The 19,200-nt window shown below is 39.3% G+C and overlaps 3 protein-coding genes and 2 long non-coding RNA genes across 5 annotated transcripts in view; 3 read left to right on the forward strand and 2 right to left on the reverse strand.

Moving 5' to 3' along the window:
• The window catches only part of LOC115445006 (senecionine N-oxygenase-like), a 52,968-nt gene that overhangs the window by 25,317 nt on the left and 8,451 nt on the right, over window positions 1-19,200 (reverse strand). The gene's annotated exons all lie outside the window — the stretch shown is intronic.
• Window positions 1-19,200, forward strand: part of LOC115445009 (helicase SKI2W) — a 46,600-nt gene that overhangs the window by 1,369 nt on the left and 26,031 nt on the right.
• On the forward strand, window positions 1,074-2,401 carry LOC119189224. The gene is made up of 4 exons (XR_005112302.1): window positions 1,074-1,124; window positions 1,534-1,652; window positions 1,835-1,967; window positions 2,260-2,401. It is a non-coding gene; the product is annotated as an uncharacterized LOC119189224 (long non-coding RNA).
• On the forward strand, window positions 2,400-3,081 carry LOC119189225. The gene is made up of 3 exons (XR_005112303.1): window positions 2,400-2,458; window positions 2,626-2,785; window positions 3,018-3,081. It is a non-coding gene; the product is annotated as an uncharacterized LOC119189225 (long non-coding RNA).
• LOC119189223 (helicase SKI2W-like) lies at window positions 6,795-19,129 on the reverse strand. The gene is made up of 17 exons (XM_037438306.1): window positions 19,021-19,129; window positions 17,622-17,853; window positions 16,905-17,088; window positions 16,298-16,435; window positions 16,095-16,209; window positions 15,800-15,926; window positions 14,548-14,652; window positions 13,608-13,764; window positions 12,709-12,853; window positions 12,171-12,493; window positions 11,741-11,869; window positions 11,371-11,503; window positions 10,744-10,918; window positions 10,083-10,299; window positions 9,250-9,476; window positions 8,612-8,764; window positions 6,795-8,092 (listed from the first exon to the last, which is right to left on the reverse strand). The coding sequence occupies exons 1-17, from the start codon at window positions 19,041-19,043 to the stop codon at window positions 7,946-7,948; spliced, it is 2,730 nt and encodes a 909-aa protein (XP_037294203.1). The 5' UTR covers window positions 19,044-19,129; the 3' UTR covers window positions 6,795-7,945.

The following is a 19,200-nucleotide window of genomic DNA, read 5'->3' on the forward strand; positions in this document are numbered from 1 at the left end:
TACAGTACATTACACAAATACTAATCTACACGTTTATGTATAGGTCGCAGCTCCTATCAGCGAACAAGCGTGCGCAAAGTTCGTACCGCCAGATGAGATGGAGGAGGGCGAGCGTAATCTCTTTGAGTTCTTCAACGACGATGCCAACATCGATAAGTTCGTCGCGTTCCTCACCGTTGAGGAGAAGAAGGGCAAGGACAAGTTCAGTGGCGTGCGCTTCTCTGTGTTTAGGGTGAGTTCATATTTGTTACAGAATTTAAAAAGTGCCAAATACGATAAAACATAGTATGACATGAATGTCTGTGTTTGATTGAACGAGACGGACGTTCGATTCGCGTATCTAGGGTTTCGTCACATGTATCAGGAGGCCTTATGGCGAGCTAGATGCAATCACTTTGAATTGAACGCTAGTCAATCAGCGAGACGGTATAGCTTGATAAGGCAGACACTGTCTCTAAGGTCATATAATTTAGTAACCCTATTTGTGTTCTAGATGATATTCGCCCAATTCGGTCCATCCGTGGCGCGCAAGTTCATCTCGCACGCGCTGCTGCGCGGCGGACACGCAGGAGCCGCAGCAGCGGTTCGCTGCGGAGGTGGCTGCCGCCGTGCTGCGGACTCCAAGGTACTGGCGGAGGCAGGACGCCATGTACATGTATGACGCGGCTATGGAGATTATTACCACCGGTAAGGTACTAATACATTTACCACAGAGTACACTTTTGAACCTTTAGCGAGTGTCTAAGGTCGAAATATTACGACTTTTTAGTTTCATAGATAATTATATTTTACTAATTAATTAACGAAATCCACAATTAACACAGACTGCGTTTTATCCCAGAAAAGTGAAAATTATACCATTTATTCCGAGAAGTTTAGCTCAAATGAAAGCTACTGAAAGTTAAACATTCTGATATGTCCGCAGGTCTAGCGTCAGTAACACCAGAGACGATGGAAGACTGGGGCACGTGCCTAGCGACGGGCGTGGAGAAGATGGACCCGTGCCGCGGCGCCGGCGTGCTGCGGCGGCTCATGGAGCTGTGCGTGCCGCCGCCCGTGCAGGGCGACGCAGACCCGACCAGCACACGTCGTTCGTCGTGTGCGCCAAGCTTTACGTGCTGCAGGTATCTTTATACTCACCGCTGCTACCTGTAAACCAACCCAACTAGAATACGTCGTGTCGTTTGATAGTGACGAGAGATCGACGCATGGATCCCAATATATTGGTCCTTCAACTACAATCACGCGCTAAGGACGTTCGTGTTGTGTTATTCAGTACATATTTTAAAGGAGTCGCGCTGGATAAAAGCATTTTAATAACTCTGTTTACGGCCGGTCATTAGACTTACGTCGCTGACTGGTCTTGTCATTTGGTTGTATAAAGAAAAACAGTAATTGAACTCTGATAGGTCGGCAAGAAGAAATGGAAATCAGTTGAAATTAAAAGTGATTATAACAAAAATAGTTTAACTATTAGGCATGATTTATTGCGGTGCGATTTGTCGGATTATAACATAGATATGTTATTGACAGGGCACATTAGGAACGTTGAAATGGCGCGTCGCTCCGTTGGCGTCAAAATTGCTGGAGCGTTTGGATGCAGCAAATTTCTTGCAACATCCTTATCAGAATGTTCGCGAGACTGTTGGCAGGTGATGTATTTACCTTACTTACATAATATATAATTTTAATGACTAAATTCGTGTAAACATACGAAATCGTAGGTTCCTTGAATATAGTTATTTTATGTTCAGTTAGAATAAATGAATTTAATAGGTCAGTATAGATAAAATATTTTGGTATCTTCAATTTAAATGCAATGTTGTTGTTTCAGTTTCCTGATGACGATATTTGACACGGAGCTGGTGTTCCGGGAGGTGATAGGAGCAAAGCCCCGTGCCTCGCCGAGTTTATCGAGAGTTTGCAGCCGCGTTTTGCGCCGCTATATGACGAGAATGGAGACATAGGTAAAATTTTATTTGTATTTATCTTAATGCTGATTATTATAACTATAGCCGCTCACTTGTGGCTATGGTGCCGGTAGTAAAATGATGCATTCATCATTTGCACTGCAATAAAACTTTGTATGCTTCATGAGTATTTGATTAGGTTGTTCTGATACCTAAACTCTCAATTTACACACAAAATATGCATTTATTTTGGAAGTATGTGTGATTGTTAGTGATTATTTGATTGGCTCAATAATTTTAACTTTTACTCTTATCCTGCGTGTCTACACATGTTGTAATGGAATTGCAGTGATAAAGACAGCAGTGTCGGGATCTTCGCCGGCAGCAGCAGTGGAGGCGGGCGGCGTGCGGACGGCGGAGGGGGCGCTATGCCTCACTTCCTGCGCCGCGCCAGCGCCCGCGCCGCTACAGCCCTGCGCCGCGCACCCTGCGCACGCACACGCGCCGCACGTCTCGCACTCTCGCCACCCGCCGACGACACCGCGCAGGTTACAGTTGTTTTTGATACTCTTTTATAACCGTCAAAGTATATAAAATGGGGGTGTTCACATTGAGCTAAACATTTGATGAGGGCGATTGGATCATTTTAAGCTTTGGCTTTGTAATATCTTTCATTTAGCCATTTGAAGTAACAGAGTATTGCTCGGTTTTATAGGCCACGGATGGAGGTGACACTCTTGAGCCAGCCGGCGGGACGCGCGGTGACCGCGTCGACAAACAGTTGGTAGAACGGCTGGACTCCGCGTTGCGTTTGGCTGGTGACGTCTCGCCAGCACCGCAAGACCACGCTCGCGCTCTTAATCTGCTCACTACTGGTCAGTATCGATTCGTATACTTATAATTGAGTTAGCCGCACGATTGTTTTATGAAATCTACTATTTGGTGTTGTGTGTTGAACCATTTGTACGTTTGCAGATGGGTGTCTTGTTTTTGTCTAATTAGTGTCTAGGGATTTGTGAATTGTGAAGACGAGAACGTCGTGTTAGTATAATATTATGAAGAGTGATATATGACAATGTATGTAATAAGGAGTGTGTTCGTGTGCAGTGCTGCGCGGGTGCACGGGCGCGGTGGTGCGCGGGTCGGGCGGCGCGGGCGGCGCGGCGTCGTGCGCGGCGCTGGCGCTGGGCGGCGCGGCGTGCGCGGCGCGCGCGGCGCGCACCCGCAGGAGGAGCTGCCGCGCGCCGCCGCCACGCTGCTGGCCACGCTCGCGCTCGCACACCACACCGCCGCCGCCTTCGACACCGCGCTGCATCTGCTCGACCAACTCGCGCAGAGTACGTACTGGCTCATATATATAAACACAATACATATTCAATTAACTACTTATACTATATTAAATACCTGCTTCATACTCGTATATGGAATGTTGCAGAATGAATCTATAAGGAGTCAATTTAGATTATTATTATTGTTTATATTTGCATTATAGAGCGATCATGGTGGGCACGTCTCACATGCTTGGACTTCGCGCAGCCGCTGTTGTTCTACGGGCTGCCGTGGTTGTGTGAACAGCCAGAGAGAGCCGTGCGATGCGAGAACTTCACATTAAACTTGATGCGCGATCCCAGGGTTGAGGTGAGGTGTTTGAATTTGGCTATGATTCTTGAACTACAGTGTGTAAGTTTAATCGAGGGACCTGTTTGAAGGAATTTCCATTAAACATTTTTTTGGGCGCTGTGTGCGTTTGAAAACGATATAGCAATTGCACTGCGCGCGGCAAAACATGTTTCAACACGATTCTTACGACAACGACAGACCGCGCAACCCCCGCCCTTTCTTTGGTTTTATCGCCGATGCGTCAACTAGAAGCACGTTAGCAACCTTAGGTGTGAACCATCGCTTGAGGATGTTCGGTCAGTTCATCGTACCGACGCATGTTTAACGACGAGGGAGGGAGTCCTTAGCACAACGTTAACCACGTGTTGCTAGACTTTTTACAAAAATAGTTGAGGTTTACTCTGTCATTTATCATTATTGTTTATTGCGTACGTTTTTATTAGTTACACGCAAGCATGATCTGCCGTGTGTTTAAATAGGTCCCTGAACTAAGAATACACACTGTATATCGATAAGAAATTACTACTTAAAATAATCAGTACATAGTGCTTAATTAGAGTGTGGCAAACCATGATGGTAAGTCAAATAAGAAATGTAACACGAACATTGGTACTAACATTAAAATTTGTTTTGGTAGGTTCGTCAATCAGCAGCAAAGCTGCTAACGGGTCTGATGCACTGCCGCGCGCGCGCTGCCCGACGAGGAGCGCACGCTGCGAGTGCTGCGGCGTAGCTGTCGCAGCGCCGAGCTGGTGGAGCGGCACCGCGGCGTGCTGGGGCTGTGCGCCTACCTCGCCAGCCGCCCCTACAGCATCGGCGCGCGCCTCGGCGACGTACTGGCCGAGCTGGCGCGCCACACGAGTGCGCCCGACCCCATCCCCACCACCATCCGCCTCGCGCTCGCCGACTTCCGCCGCACGCACCAGGACGACTGGCCCAAGCACCGCGACCAGCTCACCGAGGAGGAGCTCGACCTGCTGGCCGACCTCGCTTCGCCGCCCTCCTACTGCGCTTGAACGATGAACATCCTCCGGGCCGACCGCGACACGACAGCGCCGCATGCGATTGTATGCGACGGTGTTGGCTACCGATTGAATTATTGTTTACCGTTATGGTTATCTTTCTGTTTAGAGCGATTACGTCTTGGAGCGGGCGGACATTAGTGAAACTTAGCTCAATAGTTCGTAAGTGCTAGGCGATGGGTGTTTCGTATTCACGCGTTACCTGACTACACCAAATATTACGGTGTATTTTTTAAACGTTAATGCGTCTATTGTTGTGCTTTATGTGAATATTTGTCGGGTTAAGTTGTATAATTTTGGTTGTGAATATGTTGGGTTTGCTCTCGGTGATATCATTTTTAGTAATGGAATTACTTGGCATTCATTTTGTGTATGGGTTCAGTTAATACTTCAGTATGATAACCGATAATGTTGATACTATATCTCAACATACCTAACCAGTTAACATATATTCCGAATAAGCATCAGTGACAGGACAGTCTGCCGTCACCATATCATTACTAACAATATAATAATCGTTATAAATTAGAAACCATAGGTTAACATGTTCTGACTATGTAATACACTTATAATCCCACGCTAGTTCCCTCAATCAAGAACTAGTTATTAATATCCTGTAGCATAAAAATATAAGGCCATTTTAAAAATATATAATTACGGTATCCTCGGCCGTCTATTTTTATATGTTTTTATTTTCATCTAAAATCATGCGTCAGAGGCATTAATAAATGTAGTTTTAAACTAAATTGACATCATTTTGTAAAATTCGATTTATATATAATTTTTAGATTCCATGACTATTTTGTTTGCGTTATATACAATTTATATTTGGTTTAATATTTATGGGTGCGGGTCGCAATTTATGTGGCCAGGTTATTGATATATCCGAAACGATCTGTCTTATTATAATACGTATATAATAGGTAATTCCATAAGGATTTATAATAACCATAAATTTAAAGTCTAGGTCAACTGGTCATTAATTTATGCCATACTTTTAAAAGTAATACCTTTTATATGCATAGAATAACGGTGTATTTTTTCTTTATGATGCCAGTATTGATGGGTGTGTGTAAATAATTGTATAAATATATTGCTATTGTTTTTTAATCATTTGATTAAAAAGCATTAATAAATTATGTGTTTTATTTGCATCTTGTAATCCTATAGTAGCTTGAGAACTGTTTCGGCAGTTCTTAGGTCGAGTCGGGTTAGATTCATTGTTTTTTTTTTATTCAACGAATTTGATATATTTTTTGGTGATATTCCTCAGTGCTTAACTCGCTGGCAATATAAAAACAATATTACGTTTAATATTTTATTCATAACTTTGGCCTGCTATACAAATATGCGAATGATGCTCTAAATTAATAAATATATGGTGTTATTTGTACACATGCGCAATAACCAGCATATAAATATGTTCAACTTGGTAAAAATTACAACAATATGGGTACTGTAAATATATTGATTTGAAGTGAATAAGCCACTAAATATTGCTCTCCTTCATTTCACAGCCGGCTACATTAACAGACAATATTATAAAGAGTATAATATTATAAGAAACCCTGACGACTATGTTATAAATAGGCAATATATTCCAAGTTCTCATAAAACTTAAGCAAGTATAATTTCTTATATCGGAATCATATTGGAAAGAAAATATTACAAGTACATCTACCATGGAAATTTGATGACATGAGAATCTTTTTAGCTTATGTCATGGTCGATTGACATGTACTTCAGCAAACTATTATTTCTGATCCATTTTAAAATAATATAAATTGTATGAGAACATTTCATTGGCTTACATATTTTTATTTAATATTAATATAATTTAGACGTTTAAAATATGTTTTATAATTCTATAAATTAGATCAAACAATACTTTTTGTTCAAATGCTCACTGGAATTAACGTCTTTACACACGAATCGTGGCGTAATCATATTTTTAACTCCCTCGGAATGACAATTCAAAACAACGTTACGTCGTGCAAACACGTTGAAAATATTTGTATTGTGCTCCAAGAGCGTCGCCAGTTGATGGCCCAGGGCGGGGGCAAGTTGATATGGAGAATGAAAAAAGTATGAATTGTAGATAAAGTCGAGAGCACATGTTCCTTCCCCTTCCCCCTCTCCCGCTTTAACAATACCATAGATCAGAGCGTAATTGAGCGTACGGAATATTAGGAATGAATTTGGTGATTTATTGGAGTTTTAGAACCTCTAGGATCAGCTGCTCTGCCCCCCTTTGGCGCCGTCCTAGTGCTCGAAAACTTTCGTACAGCCTTCGAAATACACGACACTTTTTACAGCTTTCTATTACAACTCGTGTGCCCTTATTTTTACTTAAGCGGTTAAACTACAAAGGTTATTGCTAAGCTAATGTACTATAGAGAAAATTTACTATAATTTTATAACTACAGATTAAATACTGTTTATATATTCGTTCTATGAAAAAATACAGAAATATAAAAGATGATTACAATATAATGTACTATGAGGCTAAGGCAATATTGGTGTGTGGAGGTTATAGGTATATAGGTATTACGTCCAAATATGGCGATTGCGGTACGAACGCGCACCCGAACAGTTCGCGTGCACCTTTACTTGGCAGCTTAGTGAGGTCGCGCACTCATATTAAGTTCACCAAGGGCCAAATTAATAAATGCATCTCAGGTTTAGACATTTAATTTATTGAATTATTTAATAAACCAAGCTGATTTGAAAGGTTGTTCTCCACTGAGTCGATGCTGCTTTTTTATTAAATAGCTGCAGCTTGCAGCTTGGTTTATTAAATAATTCAATAAATTAAATGTCTATTTGAAAGTTTACTCAAAGGTGAGATGTATTTATCAAAACGGTCCCTTAACTCTGTTACGTGATTGCGTTAAACCTGTGTTAAAGTTAGCGCGGACAAATTAACAAGCGTGCACAAGTCTCCAATCACGTGCATTTAGCAGATTTGGACGCACACTAAGGCAACGTGATTAATAAGTATACAATAATCGTTGTTTGTTAGGAACTTGAGCTTTAACTATTTATATGCTAGGGATTATATCGACACTTTTGTCTCGTTATTTCACTAGCGTAATGAGAGCAGTTTTTTATATGGCTTAGGTTCTACTGTCGTTTTAAATAAGCGATCCAAATTGATTTATTCATATCGCGAAAATGGATCAATCAGAACAAAGTTTTGTGACAAGCTTACAAATGACCTATTTTGATTGGTTTATTTTCGGATCGGAGATTAAAATTGAGATCGCCGTATCTTGCAGTGTCTTCTCAAATCATGTTACCTAATCACAAATTTACGTAATCGTATTAAAACGCGCATTACGATTTTTTTATTTCTCGCAGACTTTTAAGCGCCGCGTGAGCTTTGGCTCTGGGCTAGATGGTGACAGCTTCTTTCTGTGTGGTGTAGAGGCTGGCCGCGAACACGATGTCTCTCTTGATTGCGGTTGAAGCCTCCATCATCTTTGCTTGTAACTGCGGATCGCCGATAGCGACCGCTGCGTCTTTCACGTCTACTAGGAGCTGTAATAATAAAATTTATCCATGTCCATACTATCATATAAAGCTTAAGAGTTCGTTTGTTTGTTTGAACGCGTTATTCTTAGTAATTAATGGTTCGAATTGAATTTTTTTTATAGAGTTGTATAGCCTATTTACCGAGATAGGTTATAAGCTATGTAACATCACGCTATGACTAATAGGAGCGGAGTATCCCATAGCTGACGTTTTATGATCTTCAACGTAAGGTTACGTAGAAACGCAAAAGCGCAACTAGTGCACTTGTACTCTGCAATTTTAACCCTTTTCACAACGTAATAGAAGACAAACCTGGAACTAGAAGGTGTGAGTTTTAGAATTGGAAAATTATGATATTAAATCCTAAAATAAAAAATATAAGTGAACTAAGAACTTCCTATTTCATCATGGAATAAAAAAGATCATTCGATTTAGGATGCAAACCTCTCATTTAGGTGACAGAGACGTAACATGGAAAAGTAAGTAGTTGTATACTTGCTAAATTGTATAGAAAAATATATTTACCTCGTGTAGTTGCTGTATGCACCTCACAATAATTCCTTCTTGCACATCCGTGAGCTCCATAATCTCCGCGAATGGCTTTTCAAGTGCCCATTCGTATACGACCCTGACTAGACCGAAATTAAGTCTTTCTTGTTGACCTTCGAATTGGTTTATCTGGCAAACAAAATTAATATTTTATTTATGTTAATAAGGTATAAAGTAAGTTATTTTATGATCTGTGCTTGCTTTACTTCTTACTTTTTAAAGAACTCTTATGAGAGACCAGTATAATTAGATTAGATACCATGAATATTTAGATTGTGCTGCAAACCGGAGCATAAGAATGCTTTTGAAATGGCACCAGTTTGCCCTTGTATGGTAAAGACCACCGTAAATGTAGAATGTAGCCAGTGTAACTACTGGACATAATGAGACTGAACATCTCATGTCTCATGATCACGAGCGCAGTGGAATATTAAACGATACCTTCTAATTCAATGTATTAGATGGTGTTTCTATTGTTGGTCGTATCGCTTACCATCAGGCGAACGGTAAGCTCGTCTCGTCATTGAAAACAAAAAAAAAATGCAATTGTGTGTAGTTTTATCTTAAATAATACTTGTAACTGACATTTTAAGCCATTATAGCACAAAACTCACCATATATTTGGACTCGACCTTCGCCAACTCAGCATCGATCGCCTCGATGGCCTTCACGCCCTCGTCGAGTTTGTCGGTGAGCGCCTGCTCCACCTGCGTCCGCGCCTGGAACACGAAGCAGCTGAGCAGCGCCGCGATCTCCGCCGGGTTCTTGTCGGTGAACACGTTGCGGAACACCAGCTCCGATATGATGAGCTCGTTGGTACCCATGCAGCACGCCACGCGACCTGTACACAAGGATATATATTTGTATACATTAAAAATATAAAATAAAATACTTTATTTATCACGTAGACGAATAAAGTTGCACGTAAACGTATAAACAATATATAAAATAATTATTGTGTACTTATGTAATGACCCAGAATAATAAATGCCTACATATTTATATAATAATATGTATATATTTAGTTATTATTATTCAGGGTCACTGTCAAATTGTGTTAATAAATTAAACCACATACTTGTTGAAAATACCACTTTACAATATGTTACTCAAATACTAGATGTAAAATAAAAATATGTAATTTCGAACCAAGTCAATATGTTTAAAAAGATTTGAAAAAGTAAAGATTGTATCAGATAATTTGTTTTCTCATAGAGTTAATTTACTAAGGTATATTAACTGGGTTTATTTCAGAAAAGTAAACTGTTTCAAAGAATATAAACGTCTACAATTGCAAGCTCTATAAACATTGCAATTCTAATTGAGGCAACGGGAATTAAAAAATGATCAGTAACAATTACAATTAATTATTTTTTTAATACCCCTCTTGTATTCATAGCAAAATTAGTACAAGTACCGTGCGAGGAAGGACAAACAAAATATATACCTTTTAATATAACATTGTCGTGTTCGTCAATGTAATTCAGTTCTTTCAACACGAGCAGCCTCCGCTGGTAGTCCGGGTAGAGAGCGAGGTTCTCGAACGAGAGCAATCTCTTGTACTTATCACGTTTCTTCTCCGCTTGCTTGCGTTCGTAGATTATTGCGAATTCCGATTTGAAGTTCGCTATGTCCGTGCTTTTCTTTTGTTGTTCTAGTACAGCCTGAAAGTAGAAAAATATATTTGGAAGGCAAAATTTTAAATTTATATTGTTTATTCATATCAAAAATGGTAGAAATTAAAAAACGTAATTTAAATAATTTTATTAAAAAAAATTATTCAGTCTGCTGTCTGTAATACTAACTGACTAACATTGACTAATATTGTGTGGGCGGAAATTGCCTATATACCATATATTAATAAGTATTACCCATCGAGTATATAAAATAGACGCTAGACCATAAATGACAAATACACAAGGATCAAATACCATCCCACGACACGCACACAATTCGTCAAACATCGTTGGTGTTCATAAAACAAAAACAAACGCACATATTGAATTTATCTTTGATGGGGTATGCAATGGCGCAACCGGGGCATCCACTTTACCAAGTGTGTTCTATTCAGTAGAAATATCTTTATCTATAGTTTAAAAGGAACGTACAGTCAGCGTCTTCATCTGCGTGAGCGCATCAAGTATCTCGCCGGTGGTGAGTGCGAGCGACTGCGTGAGATTGACTTGCGGCAGCTGTGTGGCGCCCGACCGCACCGCGTGCGACAGTCGCGACAGCTCCTGCACTGCGCCTGCGCAGCTAGACCCCACCGGGGCGTCTTTGAACCTGTAATGAGCAATTAATAATTAATGATATTTATATAAGAATAGCTGTTTTAAAAAGTAACTAAATCACGCTCATAGTACTGAGTTGCCATGGCAAAGGCTGAAGTTTTCCGAAAGTAAACCCGATACAACACATAGGCACAAATTGCACAAATCATTCTAATTATAATTAAATTTTATATGAAAGGGAAGTCGGCAGGAAGCAGGTTATATGGACCCTTAGTTTTTGCCAAGTTGTAAAATACAAGTTGTATATAACGCCTAATACGAGCTACCCTGTCGCATACAATTTGTCTCAGTGTTAGTTCGTACAATTTTTTTTTAACACGGGGAAATCAGTTTACAGATTTCTGCCGGACTCGCCGGTTAGTTCGAATCTTTGGCGTCTCTTTTATTTTTAATCAATTAAAAAGTTTACATATTTTTATTTTTATTTCGAAATTTTTACTTTACCGTGGCATCTGCCTCTTCTCCCAGTCTTGTATGATGATGTTGGCATCAATTTTGAGATCCATTTTGGTAATAGCTATTATGTTTTTGGGTGCTATGCACAGTATTGTGTGATCTAGCGTACTCTCTTCGGTACCTGAAAATTTATATAAACAATTTTCTTTAAAAAATTCTAATCTAATTGCATAAGGGTTCTTAATTATAATATGGTGACTTGAAATCGTGCGCACCTCTAGTTACTGTAACTGTTAGCGCTAATTTTCCCTTTTGGCTTGCGGAAGGCGATCGAGATGCTGTTCAATTTGCTCCTAAAAGTCCATTATCATAAGGTTGGTTTTATACGAAAAAAAAAAAATATATATATTTCACTTACCTATACCGTCGTACATAACAGAGAAGCTGAGCATCCTATACCAGTTGTCGTCCACTTCGAAGTTATATCTGTTGGTGTCTTGTTCTGCTGTGTTTAGTACTAACACTTTATATGGAGTCTGCCGGGGTCCTGAATGCGAGGTAAGGGATTTCAAAAACAATACTATACATTCAAATTATAACACTTCTGGTTGTATTCTAGAAATCATGTACTATTCCTGAAAAATTGTTTCTTAAAAGTAAAAGGCCCTTTTTTACTTATCGTAGGCCAGTAAAAAAAATATTTTTTCGTAGTAGTAAAGTATTGACATTGTGAAATTTACATATTTTATTTACATTGTAACCATTATAGATATATAAAAGTGATTTCAAGGTTCAACAGACGCAAACTCACTAAATATATTCTTTTAAAAACTATGTACAGTGCTCACCATTGCCATTCAAAAATATACCGAGCTGATTAATATACGGTCCGGCAGATACAATCATTATCTTGCCCGGGGCCAATTCCTTCGCCACTTTGGGTTGGTTCAGCAATATCGGCATGAACTCATTCATCAGATCTATATACAAGCTTGCGGTATCGTAGAACAACGTTAATGGCGCTAAATGCGCAGGCAGCGGTGTACTGCACTTCTCAGAATACTCCTTCTCTGCCAATTGAAGTTGCTTTTTGTAGTTGTCCGCTTGGCATAATTGATGGAATTCACGGAATGAACGTTGCATCATGCCTTCCACTGATACTGTTGCCGCTCTAAAAACAGACTGTATTTTATCATTGCAGAAGAAAATCTAGGAATGTCTCACATATGCTCCTAGTATAGTTAATCTGTATGGATTTTACCGATCGGCAGTTAGTAGCCATTTTTTTATAATTTTTAACACACTATAAATGATGGTTAGTAATTGTAATTTTACTATACACATTGTAGGCATTATCTGAATATTGGTAATAAAAGATAACCTTACCTCAACAGGCTGAGGATCATGGCGTATGTGAGTCTGAACTGCGAGGATAGTTTCTGCGGCGTGCCCATCATCATGCCCTTCAGCGTGACCAGGTCTGGCACGCCGTCCTTGCACAGGATTATTACTGTACCAGTGTCGTCCAGACCTTAATAATAAACATAAAAAAATGTACTAATATGTAGCAATAATATTATTAATTCTTACGCGAGACATATTAAATTAGTCAAAAGCAATACGGTTTTACTCACGTATACGTAGTAGGAATCGCCGACCAGTTTCAACCTATTAAATTGGTCATCTTCAAGGGCGAGTGCTAAGAGGACTTCGCGTCGTTGAGGCCTGTCGATCACGATCTCAGAGTGATCGAGAGGCCTCCTACTAGAGGTACTCCTTTGCGTGAGTAAAACCGTATTCCTGTCGACTAATTTAATATGTAGCAGAATATTGGCAATGTCTAGATACTTGGCACTCAAGGAAATTAAACGTTAATTAGTAGATGGCAAACGCTCATTAACTTATGGTTGCTTTGATTTTTGTTTGTAGTCATGATAATATTAGCAAAGTTAGTAACCGCGAACCTTATGCAGAGAAGCGTATTCGTGGCTAATCCGTCGTATTTGGATACATTCTGAGACGTACCGCCTTATAATTTACACGTGTTGCGTGACACAATAACCAGGCGCGCTACCGCTGTATCAGTCATATCAGTGATACGAGGCCTACGTGCTTTAAAGGTCCCTCTTGGCCCTACATTAAACTAAGCGGGCGCCTAAAAGTTCACACTGCCCAGAAGGGCCACTAACAAATTTTGATATAGGCCCTTTAAGGCAAACTACATCACTGACAATAACGAAAATATACGTTCTTAGCTCTGTTAAAAGGACGTGAGATAGACTCACCTCTCCTCCCGGCGCGGCCCGCCATCTGTATGTACTCTGCGGGCGCGAGCGTGCGCCTCTGCACGCCGTCGAACTTGGTGACCTCGTCGAACACCACGGTGCGCGCGGGCATGTTCACGCCCATCGCGAACGTCTCCGTCGCGAACAGGATCTTCACCTGCGGATATTAATTACGTTATATTATAGTTGTATTAATGCTTGTGAAGGAATAAGATTTTATATTGAAAAATATATTTTTTGTGTTTTATTTTTTTACATTAATGCTTGCGAAGTAATAAGATTTTATATAGAAAAATATTTTTTTTGCTTTTTTACGTTATTAAACCCAGCATCAACTAGGCTCGCCGAGGCGTATCGAATCGAATCGACTAGTATTAATTAGCTATGTTCATTTACTATAAAACTATGCCGATTAGGAACGAGTCCATCCCGCACACAACGCGACCTCTAATGACTGACTCATTCTGATCGATTACTATAGGTACATAATGGACGAATGTAGAATAAATATGAAACAATTCCTTGCGTTTCTGCTCTAGTAAAATAATAGTTAGAATTTAGAATTTGGTTTGTGTCGAAATTTACCTTCACAGAACGTTCGTAAATCAATTAGGCGATGGTAAATATTTAATACAAGCTTTGTATATATACACCCTTATTCATAGACGTCTTTTATCTAAGAAAAAAAGTCTGTTTCTCAGTGCTGACGGCATGGCAGCCTTCGCAATGCGTAGACATAGGGCCGTTGTGATTGGCTAATATTGAGATACAACATGAATCTAGTTGGCTGTCAGATAAACAAAGCTGAGGAGCAGACTTGTTATCACAGTAATGCGCCGTCCTGTGATAAATAACGTCTATGAAGGGGGATCGTTTTTAGGTACTTGTTGTATACTGAGTCATTGTGGGGTAAAAAAATATATCCCAAAAAGTAACTTACATAACCAGATTGGAACAGCATTTCGACGATTTCTTTGAGCAGCGGTAATATACCGCTGTGATGGACGCCGATGCCATTTTCCAACACTCTTTGCAGTCTTATTACCTACAGCATAAATATGGTATACATTATTTTTTAAATTAAAAAGAAAAATGTTTTATTGTTGGAACAAATTACACACTAATAACAATAATATTATACGCTAGCTACATTGTTTAAGTCAAGATAGGTAGCCCTCATCCAGCTTCTTTCTTCAGTAATACCTGAGCATTATTGCAGCGCTGATTTAATAGGGGACCCAAGGTGTTAATATTGATTGTGATTGATCGACATCCGGCAGTCACGTGTTAGTCTCTCAACCAATCCGATTAACCGCCATTTTCATAACAATCCTAATCGCTTTTCTCGATCTATTTCAAAAATGGACCGATCAGAACGAAGTTTTTTGAAAAGATTTATTTCGATTGGTTCATTCACAGACTCGGATTTAAAGATTGAGATTGGATCGGTTATTGAAAATAGCTGTAAAACGATACGGAGTTGTGTAGTGTTTTTTTTAAACACACAGGTAACGAAATATTAAACCCTTAAATAATGTCCGACTTATTTTGTTACAATTTAAATCTTATTTTAACACGCTTTTATTAGCTTGGGTTATATCTATGTATGTATGTAACGGAATCTTTAAGCTCAATTTTCACCAATTTCCAGAAATCTGATTAATTTGAAACTTTACACGCGTATCAAGGACCGATGACAATGCAATAATTTGATGAGTTTCCCATTATCCTTATTAGGACCGCCAGGATTAATAAATTCTTTTATAGATCCGCTGTGAAAGAGTAAAAGAGATAGAGCTAGCGCGCGATCTGCGCATGCCTGCGGTTTCGGACTTACTCTGTCGGACTTGCTCGGGCACTAGGCACAGCACAACGGAGGCCGAAACGTTTTCAGTATAGTTGCGTTCTGATATAGCATGTATTATAATCATTCTATTGGCTACTATCTATAAAAGGAGAATTATGAAAACGAAGTAAAATGCACCCCACGCTTTTTACTCTGAGTTAAATTATTCTGTTAATAACTTCAAGTTTATTATAATTTTATTTTGAGGTAGGTACTTAACTATGATTGATCCTTCAACCTTCTACTACTGTAATATAAATTCTTTGTACTTAGAAATGATTTTCTCCTTTTTAGTTCGATTATTATTTGATATATTAACATCGACATAAAAGATCAGCATACATACCTGTGGCAGTCTTCTATCGGGCTCTTTCAACCTTTGCAAGCATCTCTGGAAGAAAGAACGTATGTGTCCCTTCTCTTTTGCGGTGGTCAAATCAACTGACACCAGATTTTGTGCATTTTGGTCACATCTAAAATATTTTTGCAATCTTTATACACAGTTGTAATTCTTGTTATCTCTGCGGGGATACGCGCGTGAGTTTTTCTATAATCTATTTTAGGTCGGTGTATTTAGAGTGGAATTGGTATTACTTGTTAAACTTTCTTCACGAATACTAGAATTATTTCATTAAACTTACCTGTTACGTGAGAGTGTGAATGCGACCACAGGGAGCTTGTCCTTTTGCTTCAAATGATCGATAAAGGCTACCCACATGGTCTGTTCTGCTTTTGAGTTGCTCATTTGCTTTCCACCTGTTTTTTACATATTGTCAAATTTTAAATAAGCTAATTATTTAATTTATTTCGATATGTTCTTGCATAGCCTAATATCAAAATTTACCTTTTGGCCCAAAGCTCTTTTTATATTCATTTTCTCTGGATTTCTTAGCTGCAACAGCTTCGTTGTATCCCCTTAGTTGGAAGTTCCCATCTTGGTCCACTACCATAAATCTCTCGTGCTTTGATTTGCCCCCAGATCCTAAAATATCCGTGATTAAAATATGACTAGTAGTAGAAATTTAATGGATATATTTTTTGTAATTTAATACAGATAATTGGGAATTTAATTAATTGGATTGGGGGATATTAGGTCTATCTCCAGGTGGGGCATAACTTAGCGGGAGATTTTCTAATGTACTTAGCCTAGGATTAAATAACCTTGCGAGATTCACGTGAATTGATAAGCCTTGCGCTGTGACGAATTTATTTATAGCTTCCATAAGTATAGGCCTCTCAAGTGTGCCGCCTTGCATGTTATGCGTGCAGGTGTCCATTCTTCAGGAGCTATAAAAAGGTCCTCGATTGCAACTATGTCCCTAGACCGCGGCCTAGGTAGGAGCCTATTGACTAATCCGTCACTGGCCTGTCGTAAATACTAAGTCAATTTGAAAGTGTGTGGCACCGACGGCTACCCAACATTGCAGTCATGATAATTGCGTCACATTTACCTGTATAAAGATAATGGCACAGCGGCACGGGTCGCTTCGGCGTGGACACGACGTACACCATCCGCTTCTTGGTGCGGCCCACCCAGTCCGCGAACTGCAGCGTGTTGGGCACCGTGGCGCTCAACATCACTATACTCACGTGCGCTGGCAGGAGGATCAGCGCCTCCTCCCATACGTAGCCTCGCTGTAATGATTATAAAGGGGACTTCACAATGGGAAAAGATTATGAAAGAAAGAAAAGAAGGAAAACAAAGGATTTATTACGAAGATAATTTTATGAATTTAAAAATAGTAATAGTAATGTAAATTCGAGTTTGTAGTTATATCGGGCAGTCCTATATTCTCCACACGTCATAGAAATCTGCGTCGATCGTCAATTCACATATAAATCGCTACAATAAATCGATACCGTTTGTGGCTGACTAAGACTCATAGTTCATATAAAGAAATTTAAATGTAAGGTCATCAATGTGAGATGTGATTATATCTCAGGGTATATAATATCATTCTCTACTATAATTTCAGGCTTTGTTCGCAGTTCCATCCGCGTCATGAATTTTGTCAGAGTAAACTTAATTATTCCCTTATTATTACCAAGGATCATATGTTGTGCCATTATGATTTTAAGAACTTTTAGGATCAATTCAATAAGTATAACAGGTTTCCCCATGCCAATTAACATAGACTTTATATATCATAATATTGTAGAACACATACCTCAGCATTATTAATATAGTGCACTTCATCAAATATCACAAACTCGAGATCTCTAGTGACATCGGAACCACAGTACAACATTGACCGTAAGATCTCCGTGGTCATCACCAGACAGGGCGCTTTGGCGTTGATTTGTAAGTCACCGGTGAGTAACCCAACCTCACCAAACAACTTGTTGAAGTCATTGTACTTTTGGTTGGAAAGTGCTTTTATTGGAGAAGTGTAGATGGATCTGCAAATAAAGATTATATATCTATGGTAGAATTTAAACTCTATTGTCTCAGAAACATAGTTCAAATTTCCTTATATTCCTTGGGGAAGTACAGCATTTAAATATAAATATTGTTTATTTTTAGACTAATTCAAGAAAATCTTATAGAACACCAGATACAACATATATGGAGCCTACATTTATAATCTATACTTCTATACTATTATATAAAGCTGAAGAGTTTGTTTGTTTGTTTGTTTGTTTGTTTGTTTGTTTGAACGCGCTAATCTCAGGAACTACTGGTCCAAACTGAAAAATTCTTTTTGCGTTGGATAGCCCTATGTTCGTGGAGTGCTATAGGCTATATATCATCACGCTATACCCAATAGGAGCGGAGCAGTAATGCCTAATCTCAGGAACTATCGGTCCGAACTGAAAAATTCTTTTGCGTTGGATAGCCCTTTGTTCGTGGAGTGCTATAGGCTATATATCATCACGCTATACCCAATAGGAGCGGAGCAGTAATGGCAAATCTCAGGAACTACCGGTCCAAACTGAAAAATTCTTTTTGCGTTGGATAGCCTTTTGTTCATGGAGTGCTATAGGCTATATATCATCACGCTATGACCAATAGGAGCAGAGCAGTAACGGCTAATCTCTATATCATCACGCTATGCCCAATAGGAGCGGAGCAGTAATCGCTAATCTCAGGAACTACCGGTTCGAACTGAAAAAATATTTTTGTGTTGGATAGCCCTTTGTTCCTGGAGTGCTATAGGTTATATATCGTCACGCTATGACCAATAGGAGCGGAGCAGTAATGAAACATGATGCAAAACGGAGACAATTTATTAGTTTTGAGAGCTTCTGTTGCGTGCGCTGCGTAAACGGTTAAAGTTATGCAACAATAATGTATGATGGGATTGTTCCTCTTAAAGTTCTACAAAAATATATCATAAAACAAAGTCCCCCGCTGCATCGGTCTGCCCGAACGTGTTAAACTTAAAACTACCCAACGTATTAGGATAAAATTTAGTATGGAGACAGTTTGAGAACCTGGGAAGAACATAGGCTTCCGGGAAAATATATAGCGTGACTTTTATAACGGAAAACTTTAGCCCGAAAAACTTTATAACGCGGGCGGAGCCGCGGGCAAAAGCTAGTAGAAGATATAACTACAATACTTGCCTAGTGCAATTTCTTCTTGACATAGCAATAGCGTATTCAGCGACAACTGTTTTACCGGCAGACGTGTGCGCCGCTACGAACACGTGATGTCCTTCTTCTAGTTTCAATATAGCCTAAAATTTAAAAAAAAATAAATATTGCAATAAATATGTTTCATCTCTCTATGGGTGATATTGTAAA

The sequence above is a fragment of the Manduca sexta genome, chromosome 13 (genome assembly GCF_014839805.1).
Source record: "Manduca sexta isolate Smith_Timp_Sample1 chromosome 13, JHU_Msex_v1.0, whole genome shotgun sequence".
In the NCBI taxonomy this organism is placed as follows: Eukaryota; Metazoa; Arthropoda; class Insecta; order Lepidoptera; family Sphingidae; genus Manduca; species Manduca sexta.